At 38.4% G+C, this 17,095-nt stretch overlaps 1 protein-coding gene across 1 annotated transcript; it reads right to left on the bottom strand.

Moving 5' to 3' along the window:
• Window positions 1–38: 38 nt before the first annotated feature.
• On the bottom strand, window positions 39–14,478 carry LOC135466268 (prolyl hydroxylase EGLN3-like). Its single transcript, XM_064743679.1, is given in 8 exon segments — window positions 39–3,582; window positions 4,603–4,673; window positions 6,537–6,673; window positions 7,361–7,480; window positions 11,301–11,413; window positions 13,610–14,004; window positions 14,095–14,456; window positions 14,458–14,478. Coding segments are annotated over 8 exon segments (1,263 nt in total). The 3' UTR covers window positions 39–3,538.
• Window positions 14,479–17,095: the final 2,617 nt, after the last annotated feature.

Here is a 17,095-nt window from a genome sequence, read left to right as displayed (position 1 = left end):
ACAGCAATGATTGACAAACATTCAGCACTAGTATGTATATTTGGCAGCAGCAGCACACTGGGTAAATATTACTGGATATATATTTGTATACATATATAATATATATATATTTATTTACGGAATATCTGGTAGAGACATTGATAGTCAACAAATCATGACTTTTAACATTTGGTTAAACACAAATTTTGGTTTACATAAATCGTTGCCATTCAAAGCTCTCACATTAATCATATTTCTTAAAGAAAATCTGGCCATGGTTTAGTTGTGAGGTTACCTATGTGGCATAAAATTATAACATTTGATTTTAACAAAAACCAAACACCTTCTCCACATAAGTATAAACAAAGAATTTTAATTTTGGATCAATCAAGGAAAAAGTAAATTCATTTATCTGAAGTTCTCAACACTAGTTCACAAACAGGAGGATGTTACATTCATTTTCCTGACTATGAAGTCACTGCAAACAAAAACTATATTGATGAGCTGGCAGTGCGTATATCAGAACCTAAGATAAAGCTCTTGTCTTTATCACACTTCAGTGCACACATGACAACCTCTGAATACATGTACACACTGTATATGAAGCAGAACCTACTATTACCTATCTCGCACTGCAACCTGTCATAACCAATTCTGTCTCCCTTCATTTGGTGTCAAAATATTGTCATTTCAACAAGCTTTTCTTTGATCTGCTTTATTATCCTAAGTTGTTTCACCACTACAGCTGTAGATCAATAGTCTCTGATAAGCATTAATTCTGTAATCTGGACTCCTAGCACAAAAGACACCGAAAAGCCATTACTACAGGATGACAAAAGACAAAAAACATGACTCTAGGAACACAGGACATGCTCATAACATGTAGCTTAACTACATGTATATGTAAACTGGTTAGGTATCAACACAGGTGTATTACAAACCACACAAACCTTGGACCAGACTACTGTAGAGTCACATGCACAAACTAATAAAAGTGACCAGAAGCCAGTTCAAAGCTGTATTTAAGTGAAGCCGGGCATAGATCTTAATACCAGTCTCATCCTAAAGTTAATATTTCCATTAAGTTCTAATACACTTTTGAAAAATGAGTCCCATAGACGTACTGTAAGCATTATACAATCATCATGGTGATTACATGTATGTTAGCCTAATGCTACAGGGCTAATAATCAGGCCAGTTGTACAACAATGCCTGTCTTTTGAAAACTTGAGTTAAATATCAATTCAACTACTGAAACAAAATGAATTTTGATAACAATCATGATGTGAGAAGAAAATATCTGTAATCCCGAGGCAAGCCTATACTATAGTGTTACAACAGCTATACCTTCTGAATTCCCCCACCCCACCCACCAAAAGGATGAGGTTGTCCATATATATGAACACTCATAATGGCACCCGCATTTACATGTATTAAAGTCACTCTCTATTCAAGAATATTTACTACTAACCCTGTCGTATTCATATTCATTGTTTGTTGTCTCTCAGGTCTGTTCTCCATGAATGAACAGTGTGTCCTATACTTAAGTACTCTGAGGCTTGACCTCTATTTACACTGGGTATGTAGTTCCTTCAGAGAAGTTGAATCTAATGGAGTGATTAATTTTCAGTAGTCCACAGAAAAATGAATGAACCACAAATGAATCTTTTACAGCCTTCTTGTGCTTCCTGTGTGGTCTTGTTCCACACTGAGAGCTTACACCCCAGTACTTCCTACCAAGCCCTGCACAGCATGGGCTAGCCTAAACCTGAGGGGAACCACACACTATTATCAATGCTGACAATCAAACAATATCTTCAGCAAACAATGCCACACTTATCATTTATTAACCACATTATTTTTAGTATTTTCACAATGGTTTCAATAGTTTTATATGTCTGTATGGTTTACATTTGACACATTCAAAGATGATCACATCTTTCACACTGGCAAACATTTTTAACGCTGAAGTTGGCCAAGTTTCACTTTCAATGTACAAGAATTCACATATTGTGTCATACTGGCCATTTTTGTACCGGATATAGTTAACAAGACGAATGGCACAACTATGCCTACATTGTCTGCAACTCACATTACAATCTCCTCTCATTTCTACCCACCTTTTTCATACCATGTATGTTCACTAAATGTTCACCATATAGTCTTTTAGACAGCATGGATAAAGGTCTGACACAAAGTTTCCTTACTTTACCTGGATACTGACATGGCTAACAGATTAAAGCCAAACGTACTTGTGTAAAAGAGGATGTGAAGATTTGATATACTGTGTACCCCATTTGAACAGTCTTACTGAATTAGTTTTCACATATCTTGCTCACATGCTAATGCAATATACAAACACACATATCCATCTATGGAGAAGTGCAAAGCAAGATGACCCACTGGATTGGCAAGGGGGCATAACAAGCCAAGGTAAAATGTAACTGTATATGAAGTGTAGCTGAGCTTAGATCACATTAAAATTGTTGTTTCTTATGTTACAAGGTTAAAATTTTGGTTGACAACATAAATTCTGGGTAAGATAATGAACAACAAATTTCAGCTAAAATAACAGAAAGGAACATACAAAATTTAATGAATGAAATTTTAACTAAAGTCTTTGATCTCTTCACGATCCCAAAGAGAGGTCTTTTCCAAAGCACACTTGTAAGCATTACACCTGCATTTCTTCAGAGCATCATAATCATATGCGTAGAAATTTTGCGGAAAATAAAGAACAGCATTTAGAGCCAAGCAAGTAAGCCAAAACTGAAATCTAAAACAATCCATCCCTGCCTCAGTCTTATTAAGTAAAAGCATAGGAGATCATGAAAGTCTGTGTGGGGTTTTTGTCATTAATACAAAATATTTCATAAAACAAAATGCATTTATCATGATGTTGGCATTAATTAGACATAGCACTAGCTGAACTTCATTCATTCTGAGACTTTGTCTTGATCACCACTGACATGAATAGGTTGGTGGCGAAATCTCCTCGCAAGGTCAACTTTACAGTAGAATTTCCATCAAAACCTGGCCTAACTTATGTAGAATAGACTCTTTAAACTTAAACGTGGAACATTCAAAATGTACAATGCACATAATATTACAACACAGGGCAACATTATTATTCAAGGTAGGTTGTTGACTTTGGTAATGCTGATTTCTACATGTACATCTAGATTTGCATATGTGCTAATTACAGAACTGATGTGTTTGAACAGCTAGTCAAACAGTTTACCTAGAGAACATGTACATCCAGAATCTGACAGGGCTGAATATCACGCCAGAATTATCACATCATTCTCACAATAACAATTATTATACAAAACCGGAAGTTGACGTGGACAGGGGAATGATACAATGTTGCTGTTTCCACACAAGCAAATAACTGAACGAGCTTAGAAAAACACTCCAATGTTAATCAGCCCTCAACTATAGAATGTAGGGCAGTTCAACTTCTCAGCTGTCCAATGAATCAACAACACAAAGCCAACAGTTGATTGGAAGAAATCACACAGCGACACCCACTCCTCTTCCACTCACCAATCAAATGGTACTAGTTTATCAGTGGATAAGATTGTCGTTTGGGGTTTCTGTCATCTGTAAAAGACAAGAGGACTGATGAGTATGTCCAAGTATACATCTGTTTGATGTTAATAAGGACTGAATTAAGTAAGTCCACATTTTATCTGAAAGATATTAAACACACTGTTAATAATTCACAAACCCTAAAGTGATGTAAAATCAGAATTACGGTAAAATTTCAGTGATGACTAAGCTGTCTGATTACAAGAGTATGGATCTGTATTCTGACAGTTTGATGGGGAAGGATGAGACAGACATTGATCTACCATTATGGTCTTTTTAGTTTTCAAAACCTCTTTTTAAGTATCCTTCAAAAATAAACTTGTTATTTTCAAACTATTATCCAGTCTAGACAAAAATGTTCTTAAACTTTCATCATCTGAATGTTGATCAGACCAACTGTTTTCAGCATATACTGTATTGTCCTATCATTCATTTACTTTATTTGATTGGTGTCTTATGCCGTACTCAGGAAAATTTCACTTATGCAACAGCAACCAGCATTATGGTGGGAGGAAACCCAGCAGAGCCCAAGGGAAACCCACAACCATCTGCAGGTTGTGGGTCAGTACTCAGGAAAATTTCACTTATACAACAGCGACCAGCATTATGGTGGGAGGAAACCGGGGGCTCAGGGAAACACACAACCATCTGCAGGGTGCTGGCAGTATTACCCTTTATTTACTATATTTGTTTCGTGTCTTATGCCATACTCAAGAAAATCTCACTTATACGACGACAGCGACCAGCATTATGGTGGGAGGAAGCCCCAGGGAAACACAGAACAATCTGCAGGTTGCTGGCAGTATTACCCTATTATCAATAATGTCAATGCTCAACTTCATGTAAATGTTTTAAACTCAAGGTTATAAAAACTGCCCAATTGGTGTAATATTACCACCCAATAAGCATTCTACATCAATGAGCAAAATAGTAGCCTCAGGAATATTTTCTTGCTACAAGAAGATGTTTGAAGAACATGCTGGTTTAAATGCATTCAACTTTTTGTGTATCATGGAACAATGCAAAACTGACCATGGCCTTTGAACCTTGCGATAGCTTCTTCTCTTTCCTTGGCGTCATAGTACCAGACTGTGATTGCGTACCTAAAACACAGAGAGCATTCTGATTTACATGTAGATGAGGTATACAAATAATTTTAAAACAGGATTTAGGACTTTAGAGGCAATATAAAACTATATATACAGCACACCCTGAAATCAACTTGACATTAAAATGGGGCAGCAACATAATTTAAATAAGACAGGAACTCCTTGTCTTTTTTATCCATAGCAATCACAATGCTACCAGATTGTGCATGTCACTGAACAGCGCCTCAAAAATTCCACATGTTGTCCTTGCATTTTAAGATAGGCAAAGTGCTGATGTTATGGTGGCATCATTGATGGACTCGTGTCACATTTGAAAACAGCCCTTTTTTTTTTCTTTCTTCAAAGTACCTCACCTGGCTTTTAGTCACATGAAATCCATAGAAGAAACTAGAACAGCGCAACAGCAGGATTACAAGGTATTAGCCGCACAAATGTGGGTGAACCGAGCAGTACTGAGTGACAATGGCTAGTGGCATTAAACGGCAGGTCCAACAGATCTGTGACTATCAGCTGCAAAACATTAGGTTTTAAACGATGCCACTGTTAGATTTTTAGCACCTACATGTACATTCATGATGAAAAGATGAATGCGCTGTAACATAGCAGATAAAATGAATTTTCTTCTGACTTTGGTGAGAGCAACCCTGTCACATTGAACCTAATTTCAGTTATCAGAGCAGTGCAGTGGTTTGTGTTCAGCAATTTTTGTCTAATGAAAAAGAAATATTCCCCAAAAAAGAAAATTCAACTGGCCCAAATTTAGCGACTCAGTAACGTTACATGTAACGAACAGTTTTTTAATCACAGCTTGGCCAAACCAATGGAAATACGACCATTTTATATAAACAGCAAAAAAGTGAGAACAGACAACATCAACATTTTATAGTAAAAAAAAAACATAATATGATAATTTGACTGGTATTTCATGAATTAAGCACCAAACTTCATAATAATGATGCTCTAGGTAGGGTTTACACACCCTAATAGAAGAAAACCTAACGGAAATAGCAACACACACTGCGGAAGCAGACTCTAAAACCGGAACTACTTTGGTAGATCAGTGACAATTTTCACCACCTAATAAATGCCAGCACCTTAAACTTTCATGGCTATGCTTTGAAAAATAAAAGGGATGACCATAACTTTGACATGGAGGTCTACACAACGATTACTACTTTCTGTGTGACTGAAAGACAGGTGAGGGATTCTCTGAAATCTACTTCATTTAAGTCAACGAAATATCAATCTTTTTGTAGTTCAACTTCTTTTCCATTGTTTCAGGTGCATCTTTCTTTTCCATGCTGCAGACAAGAAATGACCAACTGCTGCCAAATCAAGGGAGGCACCTGCAGGCCTAATGAAAGAAGTGTAGCTAAATAAAATGCAATGTCATTAGCTTTAATAAGCATGACAATGCTTTTGATCACCTCTACATAAAAGAATATTGCGTTTACAATTCTGTACTCACGAGTTTGAAATATTCTGAAGAGTACATGTTTTGTACAGAAACAAGACTAAAGACACAATTACAAAATTCTGTCCCGTTTTTTTGTGTTTTTGTTTCCTCCCTATCACGTTCATTTGGTTTTGCGGTGTACTATAGGCTTAGCAAAAATGTACTTTAAATCATTTCAAATGAAAAAGCATCAGCATAAATACAATCCGATAAACTTGACAAACTGTTGGACCAACAGAAAATAAGAGCAATGAAATCTACAAATTCCGTGCCTTAGGTCACAGCTGATGATCAGCTCATGATTAGAAGTCACGCACCATATCACTGAGCAGCATCTGTCGCCCAACACATATTACAGACATACAGTTAATAAACGAGAACAAAATACAAGAAGATTTTACCTCACATCATGTGCTGGATGTACCTCATGGGGATTTCGTCGATCTGACCAAAAAAATAACAATCTATCAAACTTTGGTGCTATCTCTGCCACGCTGCTTGACCCATCTGGAAAGATTCGTAACAACCCTCCTTTTGCCTGTAACAAAATACACATTAAAGGTAACAGTGGCTCTCTAAATTGTCAATATTCATGTAATTTTTTTGTCTGTTTGGAGTGAAAATTTAAACATTATTTCGACAGTTATCTTTCTACTTACATTTTCACATACACATACTCTATTTGTCTAACATTTTCATTGTAAAGCCTAGTACAGTTACAGGGTTCCATCAAGTTTATTAATGAAGGAATAGGCCCTTGTGAAATCTGGCCATGAAGAGACCATGGTCGCTAGGATTATCCTGACCCCATGGCAACTTGGATTATCCCATGATCATGGCAGCTAGGATTAACCTAAGACCATGGCAACTAGGATTAACCTAAGACCATGGCAACTAGGATTATCCTGAAACCATGGCAGCTAGGATTAACCTCAGACCATGGCAACTAGGATTATCCTGAAACCATTGCAACTAAGATTATTCTGAGACCATGGCAACTAGGATTATCCTCAGAACCTGTCAACTTGGATGATCCAAAACATGGCTACCAGAATTACACACACAACTTCCTTGGTAAAGTAAGCACTGACTTCGTACATGTGCTATGTTCCTGTTACCTGGGCTGAATTTACCCACAGGACTAAGGTTCTTATCTCTGCAGTGCCTTTGTCAGTGTCATAAATATCAGATAACGAAATGGTCAATCTTACGGTAAGATTCTTACCTTTACATCCCAGTTTTTATTGAGGTAATATATACAAGTGATGCAACGGCCATCTTGGTTTGGGTTGTCCACATGTCGCACATATCTGGTTCCCCGGCCTGGGTAACATGCCACCATGGCCTAGGGAGAAAAACAACATGTTTGTCATTGTATGTTAGCCCTGAACTGAACACGAGCATTTTCAAGATACACTGTTTCTGATTAGCTCTGACAACATAAAACAGCACATTTATTTATTTTACATTGGTGGTTCAGCTGTTGTGCCTACCATGAAGGCCTATTTCCGCTGCAGGACGCAACATCATAAAATAGAACACTACTAGTTACGTATATAGCCATTTCCACTGTGCGTGGATGGGTTCCAGTGCGGCGCCTCATCATTTTGTGGATCGACGCTTGATAGCTTAGCTTCTAAGACGTGCGGCTTCATATTAAACCATTCATTTGCCAGTACAATCCTTTGTCCTTTTGTTGTCTATGGTTACCTATGCAGCTTGACTTACAGTGTGCTGCAAGGATTTTACAGCACGGCCTGCAGTGGAAATCGTCCTTTATTCTTTAACCTCTTCAACTGCCTCTGTGACATGTATTTTGAAACATTCTCAGAGAATTCTATGGTGAGTGAGTGAGTGCTTGGGGTTTAACATCATACTTAATTTCTCACAGAGAACTATGGAGTGTAGAGAAATAATTTGTGCAGTCTTACATGAAGCTTGCATCTTAAGTGACACAGACAAATCATTTTAGCATCATTTTCATACTAATTGTATGCATAAATTCCACTGAAAAAGTGCTTGAGAGGTCGAAAATGTTTACAGAATATAGTACCTTGTACCGTTTTAGCAAAAGATAGAGGTGGTAAGTACTTATTTAACAGGAACAAGTATATGTTTTGTACATATCATGTACACTGCGAATAAGACAGACCACTAGTTGTAAATCATGTGCATGCAGGCCCTACATGTACACAAGCTTATCGTGTTTATCAGTCGTCCCCCATTATAACTTGTTTGTCTGCAGACAAAATATCCGCAATATACCCTGTATGTAAACAAACATTGCCAAGTGCTTCACCAACGCAGAAGATATTGCGTTTATGTTTTTAGGTTTGAACATACATTATGTGTACGAGTGCAAGTGTCTGTAAGAAGCATATACATATAAGTTTGTAGTGTCTATTTACTTATATGCAACATCCGTCAAATTTGCTCAACCACCAACTGGAATGGCCCTTCAGCCAAATGATCCTGAGATTGCCCCCTTGGGGAGGGAAGACATCTCTTTTCCCAGGGTTTTACCCATGATTAGAAAACCAGGAATCACACTGTCCTCATGAATCCAGTAATCTAAAACAGGTAGAATCTGTTTGGATGCTCATGAAAAATTCACCATCAAGTTCATAGATTTGGTACAATAGATCATTAAACTAACATCCATGGAATACCCACAATTTGTTCACTGCTATACACTGTGAGCGAATGTTTGATGGTCATAGATTTGGACTACATTCTGGTCGATGCACCTGCAAATGGAATCCACTTTCATTCTGGTAAAAGAAAATATGATGAAAAGAGACCTGCTGCACATATCTGTCTTTTCATCATATTTTCGTGTACAAGTCATCCCATTCTTTTTCATATGTGAAATACGAGTATTTTGGGTGTCAAGACATCAGAACACACACATACATGTACCAGAGCGGGTCCCTTTGCTGATACAGCACTTGGGTGTCAAGATCTCTCTCCCTAGTATACAATTTATTTACCTTAACAAAACGGAACACACTGAGTGTCAAGACTTTCATCTACTCAGTACATACACATGCAATGGTAAGTGTATCTATATCTGCATCTTATTCCGAGACGAGGAGTCAGCACAGGTCTCTAGTCATCAGACAACTACTGCTATCTTACACAATGGGAGGTGACCTAACACAGCTGTTTATACATCTGATATTTTAGGATGTGCCGATCCGTGATGTCAGTTGCTGGAGAGTCTGGCTTTCATCCAACACTCTCAACTATTCATCACTGAATCAAGTCCTCACTGAGCAGCTACTTGTATATATACATATGTGACTTCATTCATAGCGACCAATGGCTGAGACAATGCTGGTTACTGCTGGTGTTGCCCTGTGCACAAGCCGATATTTTTCTGCCAAAATCCCTGCTCCACCAGCCATGTGCCCATCTCCAGCGTCAAATTCAACAAGTATATTCTAGAATATCTAGGTAGTCATCATGCCACCACTACCAACACTCTTACTGGAAAGCTGGAAGCTTACTTTTTTCATACAGAAGAGGTCTTATTTCCTCACCTTTCTATTTCCTACATGTGGATGACAGAATGAATAATGTCATGCAGATGACAGGGATAAAGTTTTATTGACAGGATTCCTACATTTGTATGTGTATGACAGATATGAATAATGTCAGGCAGATGACAGGGCCAAAGTTTTATTGACAGGATACAAGTTGGTGATATGGTCAGCTGAAACCCAGATACATGTACATGCAAACACTGCACACCATGTCTGTGTGGGCGAAGGTGGGAGGTAGGAGTGATAACCAAAATCTGCAACTGTGGTCTCTACTAAAGATGCCAATTTCCAACAAAAGAAAGATAATCTTACAACACTGAGTTTGAGTGTCATGCAACAATTGCACCTGACAGCCATGTACCAGTCTTCTTCAATGTAAAGGAAAATCTACATGTATGACATTTAAAATGCTGACCTAAATTCACTGGCGATGGCAGTTATGCTATTTATGAGGGTTGTATGCATATCATCCTTATACAGAAATTCATGTATATTGAGTAATAATTCAGTTGCAGAGTGAGGTTTAAAGTGCAGGCATTAGGAGCATGTATGAAACACATTCTGACTGGCTAATATGTACTGATCATGTCACTCCGGGTACATGGTAAATGGCTGTTGTGTTGCATTTGCTTAAAACACCTAAATGTCACTAAAATGAATATCTTCTCAATTCAGCTTTGAGGAAACTCAGATAATTGGCCTTCTATAGGGTGTTCTATGTCTATTACATATTGCCTCATTTAAATACTTGAAAACATTTCATGTTACAACTACCAGAAGATGTGTCTTTAGTGCAAAAAGGTAGGCGACAAAGATCATATCCATTGCCTTAAATATACAAAACAACCTAGTCTAACAGGAACAACATTTTCTGGTTGGCATACAAATCAATGTCAAAAGGACAAGAAATGGACTAGACCATTTGTAAATTTGTTAATCGTAAACTATCAAACTCAAGTCTAAATGGTTGCATCACTTGTCAAGCACACACCTCCATCCCTTGATCTTTGAGAAACAGTAGTTTAAAATTTCACAAATCAAGAATCATCAAATTTCTACCATAAAAGTCTTGCAGATCACATCAAGCAACATAAACTGAACATACATGTGTAGATTGCAGAGAAGGTGGGCTCGGGGAAACAAATACATGATGTGTACATATGCATGTATTTTGGTCAACTACAACTAAATTGTAATTAGTTACTCATTTCTAGCTAAAAAAAAAAGCTTTACAGCTGACCCCTTTCTGGAAACCCTAATATGTCTTAACAAAAAATCTTGCTGATTCTTGCCTGTACACATGGGCTGGTTTGGAATATTAATATAACTATTTGGCTTAATAGTAACAGTCTTTCATACATGTCTACGCGTCTACGCATGAAATTCCTTTCCAGATACAGATCCCAAAATTCACCACAAGGAAACCAAAGCGGGGCACAGATGTTCATGCAGGGTGAGAAAGACAGAAGTAACCATATATTAATGTACATATGTGAACATGCATCAAGTCTTGTGTTTTAAGTAAAGGAGTAGGACTATGAGCATTTCACAGGTGCGAGCTAGACTAGTGTGGGGGAGTCCACCTGTCTTCACACACGTACAACCACTGCCTGAGGTTACCAGAGGGAAGGGAATAGGGCATACTGGGGGGAGATGGCTACCACACAGCAGGGTAGACAACTCTGTACCTGGGCAATCATCAACTAGGGCCGATTCCACAAATCCACTTCTGACTTAAGTCAAAATTTAAAATATGATTTTAGAACTTATTTTCAAGCCATGTACCTTCAAGTTTTGACCACCTCATCATTGTTATCTTAAGACCAATGCGTGAAAATTTTGACTTTCCCAAACCAAGAGCTAGGCTTTGTGACGTCTTAAATTTTGACTTAAGTCTGAAATGTCTTTGTAGAATTGGCCCAAACAGACACAATATGCTGTATATTATATATGTGTATCTGAATAGTACATGTACCATACCCCACAAGGTATCTGTAAATGTACATGTACATTTACATTTACATACAAGTCCCCAAACTGTGTATTTCCATAAATCATATTTAGGATCATGTGTGTACATGCACATGTATTTAAATGTTGTAGAATGATTTACACACATGTTCTGTCAACCCTTCAGGTCTGTTAAACTGGTCAGTCAACATAAAATCCAAGTCTCCAAATACAAACTTATAAGCAAACTTATGGGGTGAACATGTCTCCAAGCACAGCTCAACATGCCCATGTAGTGCACAGAAGATATACCACAGCTAGAAACAGACCTATCGGCCACATGTGCAAAAACGTCCTTGATGTAACAGTTGCCTCATCACACATTACAAGTAGCTTTTTTTATGACTTATGGATGTATAAAAAATTACCAATAAAACTTTACATAAAAGTATATAAAATGTGATTTGAAGATGTCTTATTACAAGTATCATTAATGACAGCTTGGCAAGACACAAACTTGGTTTATTACAAGCATAAAATAGAAATACACATATCTTTACGAACAAGATGTACAAAAACAAAGGACTGACTAATTTCAATGAAATAAAACCTACATGTACCTGAGCTCATGAAAGTAAAACCTGGGAATAAATACCATCCAAATCTTGCCAGCTGGCCACTACCCATGATCAGGCCTATATACCCAAGTGATCTTCCAGTTCCAACCATGTATATCCTAACAGTCCTTGTGCCATTGTATAGGTGGAGATCTGAAAACGGCTGAAGCCAAACCCAAATCACCAATCCCACCACCTGCCAATACATGGAGGAATGAGGCCAGGCCTGGCAATGGCATGATGCAGCTGGATGTTCAGAATCCTGCTATAGTCTGCATATCACTATGGCAATGGCTAAGAACTATTTTCCTGGAACATGCTGAAATCATCTGGGTACTAAATGTACAAAAAATAAAGTATAAATCCTTCAAGGTAACCTTCCAACAGCATCTGAAGTTCTTCTGTAGATTTTCTTCCTACAAATGCAACATCACTTCATGGACAAGTAAAATACATGTAATGGCAAAGTACGGAGCCTACATGTAGTATTGCCAGTTTCAAACAATGCACAAGTACATGTAGCAACATGTATATAAACAAACAATACATGTAGTTCTTACTTACACACACTGACAATCAAAAAGGACGAAGTATAACATCTTCCAAGATACACGTAGCACAAGAATCCTGTGAATTGCAGGAAAGCCTTATTTACAAGATGACCAGTAAAACTACCAACTGTGACAATAAACCTTACCATTAATTTATGGTGATGTGTGTAGCAAATCATCGAAACACTTTCAAGGAGTGTGTCAATAATAAGAAACAACCATGTGTGTCATACAAACAAAAAAACATATGTATGCTTATATACTCTGAAAACACTTTCATGACTGTGAAATCAGAGCTGCAGAGACAGGAACCTTCAACAGGAAACCAATGTATGAACTTGTCCACTAAAATACATGTACCTTGACATCCCAATGACCTTGCTGTCCACTGCAATCTAAACAAGAGACTCTAGAGATTTAAAGAAGGGGCCATTTGCTTGAAAGCACAATAACCGATTTCTCTCCAAAATCTTGTGATTTTGTGAGTAGGAGTTTACAGATTGCTGGAAAGTACCTGTCACTTTATGCTTGTTTTGCATGCCGAGAAACAATTTAGATGGGCTCAATGTGCTAGTTAAAAATCCTGTCTCACAAAAATGGCATGGATTTCAAACTCCCTTCCACCTCATGGCAACTGAACTCCGCCACTCATTTTCTAACTGAATCTCTGGCACTGAAATCCTCCAGAAAATGATATTTTCATTCAGTCCTCATAATGCAACCCTGTAGACGGAACACTAGAAACGTAGTTATACAGAGGGTTATCGCATACCTGCGGGTTCAACACCACTCCACTCACCTTCGTTCTAACCATTTATTTTGTAGTTCTGCAGCCTTTCACCACAGCCTAGAATAATTGCATCCATACAGGACACAAGAAAACCTATCTCAGAGCACCCTTCTTCAGTTCCATCCACCCACGTAATGATGTCTCCACGGATATTTGTTGACTGACTTGGGCCAGATGAAGTGCTCACTAGCTGACCCCTATTAAATCGACCACTTTCATGAAGAGACTTTACTTCTTGTAAAATCTGCGTCCCTTTGGCCTCCCCAAGCAAAGTGTCCACAACACAGATGCCATGTTTGTTAAGACAGTTTAACACATACTGAGAAATGGCCTTATTGCGGTGTTTGATAACAGACAGGTAGGCCTGGGTGGCTTGTACGGAGTCCGTGGGGCCTTGGGGTATGGGCATGTTGTGATGTGGGCCCGGCGACACCCAGTCCTACATTCAGATTGCTTTCCTCGATGGTTTCTCCTGGGCCGGAGGCCACTGTTTTAGCATTCAATGCTTTAGCGTCATGGGGTGAGAATGTAAGATTCTGAGCTTCCCCTCCGACAAATTTTCTGTGACAGAGTTTTGGTTTTGCTGACCGTTTATCTGTGCCCCTGAGCTTACGCTCGTGTCACGTGACGCTGGGTTACAACATGCGGCCTTGTTTACACTGACCACCCCGACAGACGGCTTCCAACTTTTCACGCCACTTGCCTCTGTTACTGCCGCGGTTTTCTTTTTACACGCTTTTTTGTGCTCCTTCCAATCTGATTTTTGATGATCCTTACTACAATACCATGTCTTTCGGCATCCCCCACACAACTGAAGATTTTCTAAGGTCCCACACAACTGACAAACGTTTACGTTGAGTTGTATCGCTGTCACGTACACCGTCCGCCATAGCGAATGTGACCTCGCGGAAACTCAGTTCCGACTTCAGCCGAATGTCAGCCTTCGGTCGTTTCCGTACTGCCCAGGGTTAACTGCGGAACGACAGCATCGGCTCGGTAACTTACTAGTTTTTGTTACTGGTAGCGTGAGAAGTAGATATATCTTGCCTGCGGTTTATTTATTTGTGAAACTACTTTTAGGATATGGTAGGCCACATAGTCAGCTGATCTAACCAAGTGTTATGCAAAGTGACACAAATAAATATCTATATAGGGGCTTCCTTACGTACATGAACATGTATGTATGTATGTATGTATGTATGCTGTAACATACTTGTACGCCGAAAATATATACAGACGAGTGTTGCCTACGTGACCGTGCACATATATACAGAATGCTTGAAATGTTATCTTATGCTACATACAGATTTCTCTCCAGGAAGATTTGTTAAGCATTTAAATTTCCTTGAGTGCTTTGTTTGTGTATGTATTGTACGAAGTGTTGCCATAGAAAGTCGCATGTAAATATTGATGCTCTAGCTACAGAACTTCTGCATGCATGCATATATATAGGTCAATGCATAACCAAACGGATAAGACACACACAAGTATATGAATGCTTCCAATATTAGTCTACTGGGTATGTGCATGGTACACCTTACCTCAAGACACGCAGTTCTGTTTTCTACGAAATTTATTGACCTGTTTATTTGATATTAAATTACAAAATAAAATATTACTAAATGAAACACCTATATATCAAAGAATGTGGAAACTGTCTGAGGGTGAATAATTAATTAATTTATATGATTGGTGAACAAAAGTCGTACTCAAGAGTTATATTTTTATAACATATAGGCTAGCTATGACGGCGGTCGGACTGAGGAAAAGAAGAAACCACACGACGGGCGTGTAAAGTAAACAATGCTGAATGTTCATCACCAGGTGTCTACATGACCAACCTCACGATTATCTCCTGACTTAAGCGTCCATCAGAGCCGGACCAATTGTGCATTATAGTATATGAATATAGTATATAACGCATAATATACGGTCCCACATCCGCACTAAGGCAGATGAGTTGGCATTCGACAGCAGGATGAGTATTCTGTATATGTTGACCATTTAGTCTTAGCTTCAGGCTCGTAGGGATGTAGCTTGAATCGTCCTTCAATGACTTAAAAGTCCCAGCAAAAAAAGCGAGGGTCCAGCGGTTCACCAGGGCACCGGAAGCTCTGAAGGAGCTATATCGCTTTAGAGACGATTTGCCGTATCTTAGAAATGCCAACTGAGGTGTTATTTAAGTCTGCCTGAAAGAATTGAAATAGACGTTTAGCTCAATTGTTGACGCATTTGCCTGGAGAATCACGGGTGAACAAAGAACGTTGTAGCAATTTATCAAGAATTCAACATTAAATTTATGCATGTCGGAGATAGGTTGGTGTAGGTTGACTAATACAAGCATTTAACTCGTATGGAGGAGAATCAGTGGAAAGAAACATCCATGTTTTTACTGGGCCTTGGTGGTAAACTTTCCGGCCTATTCGCGCTGGCTTGCTTTACATTGAAATCAATGTCTTTCACATGTATACATGCACTTCCTGATCAGGCCTTTGCCTAAGAAAAAAGGCGTGCGTCTGATTTAGGGAAACTATCAGTAACGCGCCAAAGTCGGTGATTACAGCAGTTACTTATCTTTCCTTCACTGATGAATCTCGCAACCCGTCCTAAGTGGAATGATCTTGGAATGACGATAAACCATAATGAAATAAATAAGTCAACACCGATGAGTGCATATATTGTACAAATGTATTAAATATTCTGCTTTTTGGGTTGAATAGAACTGCAACGTTATCGCATTGAAACACAGTCACTAAATTAGAAAAAAAGATTGTGTTTGGAGACAAATGTGTCCACTTTTTTGTCAAACTACACTGTACATGATTTGCCATTCCATGGAAGTGTAGGCCTATATATTAATATATGCTACTTCTATATGTATACTGAAAGTTAAAACAAGCAAACGTACATAAACCTATGTAATTTTGGGCACATTATCAGTTTGGAGAAACATGTAGGCTACATATAACTTCGAATCTATCGACCGTTGAACTGGACGAAGTTTGTTAGGCAACTCCATTTCAATCGACTAACGAGTTCCATCTAAAGGAGCTAACTGATAAACATATATACATATGTAGGCCCAAGGACGGAAAAAACTTATAGGCCCTGTATTAATAGTAATGTGCACTGGGAAAATTGCAGTTTGTCATGTTTAGTTTACCGAGAAAATATATTTGCAGTAGTGTGATCTTTTATTCGGCGAAGGGACCTGTTTGTGTTACAAGTATATATAATTTCCGGGACCTAAAAAGTGTAGGGGGGGGGGTCAAAAGATATGCTGCCCCCCTTGCTCCCCTTCTCGCTTCCTACGTCCCTGATAGAGCCCCAGAGATTCTAGAAAAATTGTGTCCATATTTACTCATAAGAGAACTACGTACACTATAGTGACTGTAAAGCTTAGGCTGAAAAAGTTTGATGGAATAACCTAAACACCATGCAGTTTTTGCTGTAAGAATTGATGACGTTCCCGTTGAAATCGTCACTTAACACATGCACAGGATCTAT

Source organism: Liolophura sinensis, chromosome 6 (assembly GCF_032854445.1).
Source record: "Liolophura sinensis isolate JHLJ2023 chromosome 6, CUHK_Ljap_v2, whole genome shotgun sequence".
NCBI classification, from domain to species: Eukaryota; Metazoa; Mollusca; class Polyplacophora; order Chitonida; family Chitonidae; genus Liolophura; species Liolophura sinensis.
This window is presented reverse-complemented; position numbering and strand designations above follow the sequence as displayed.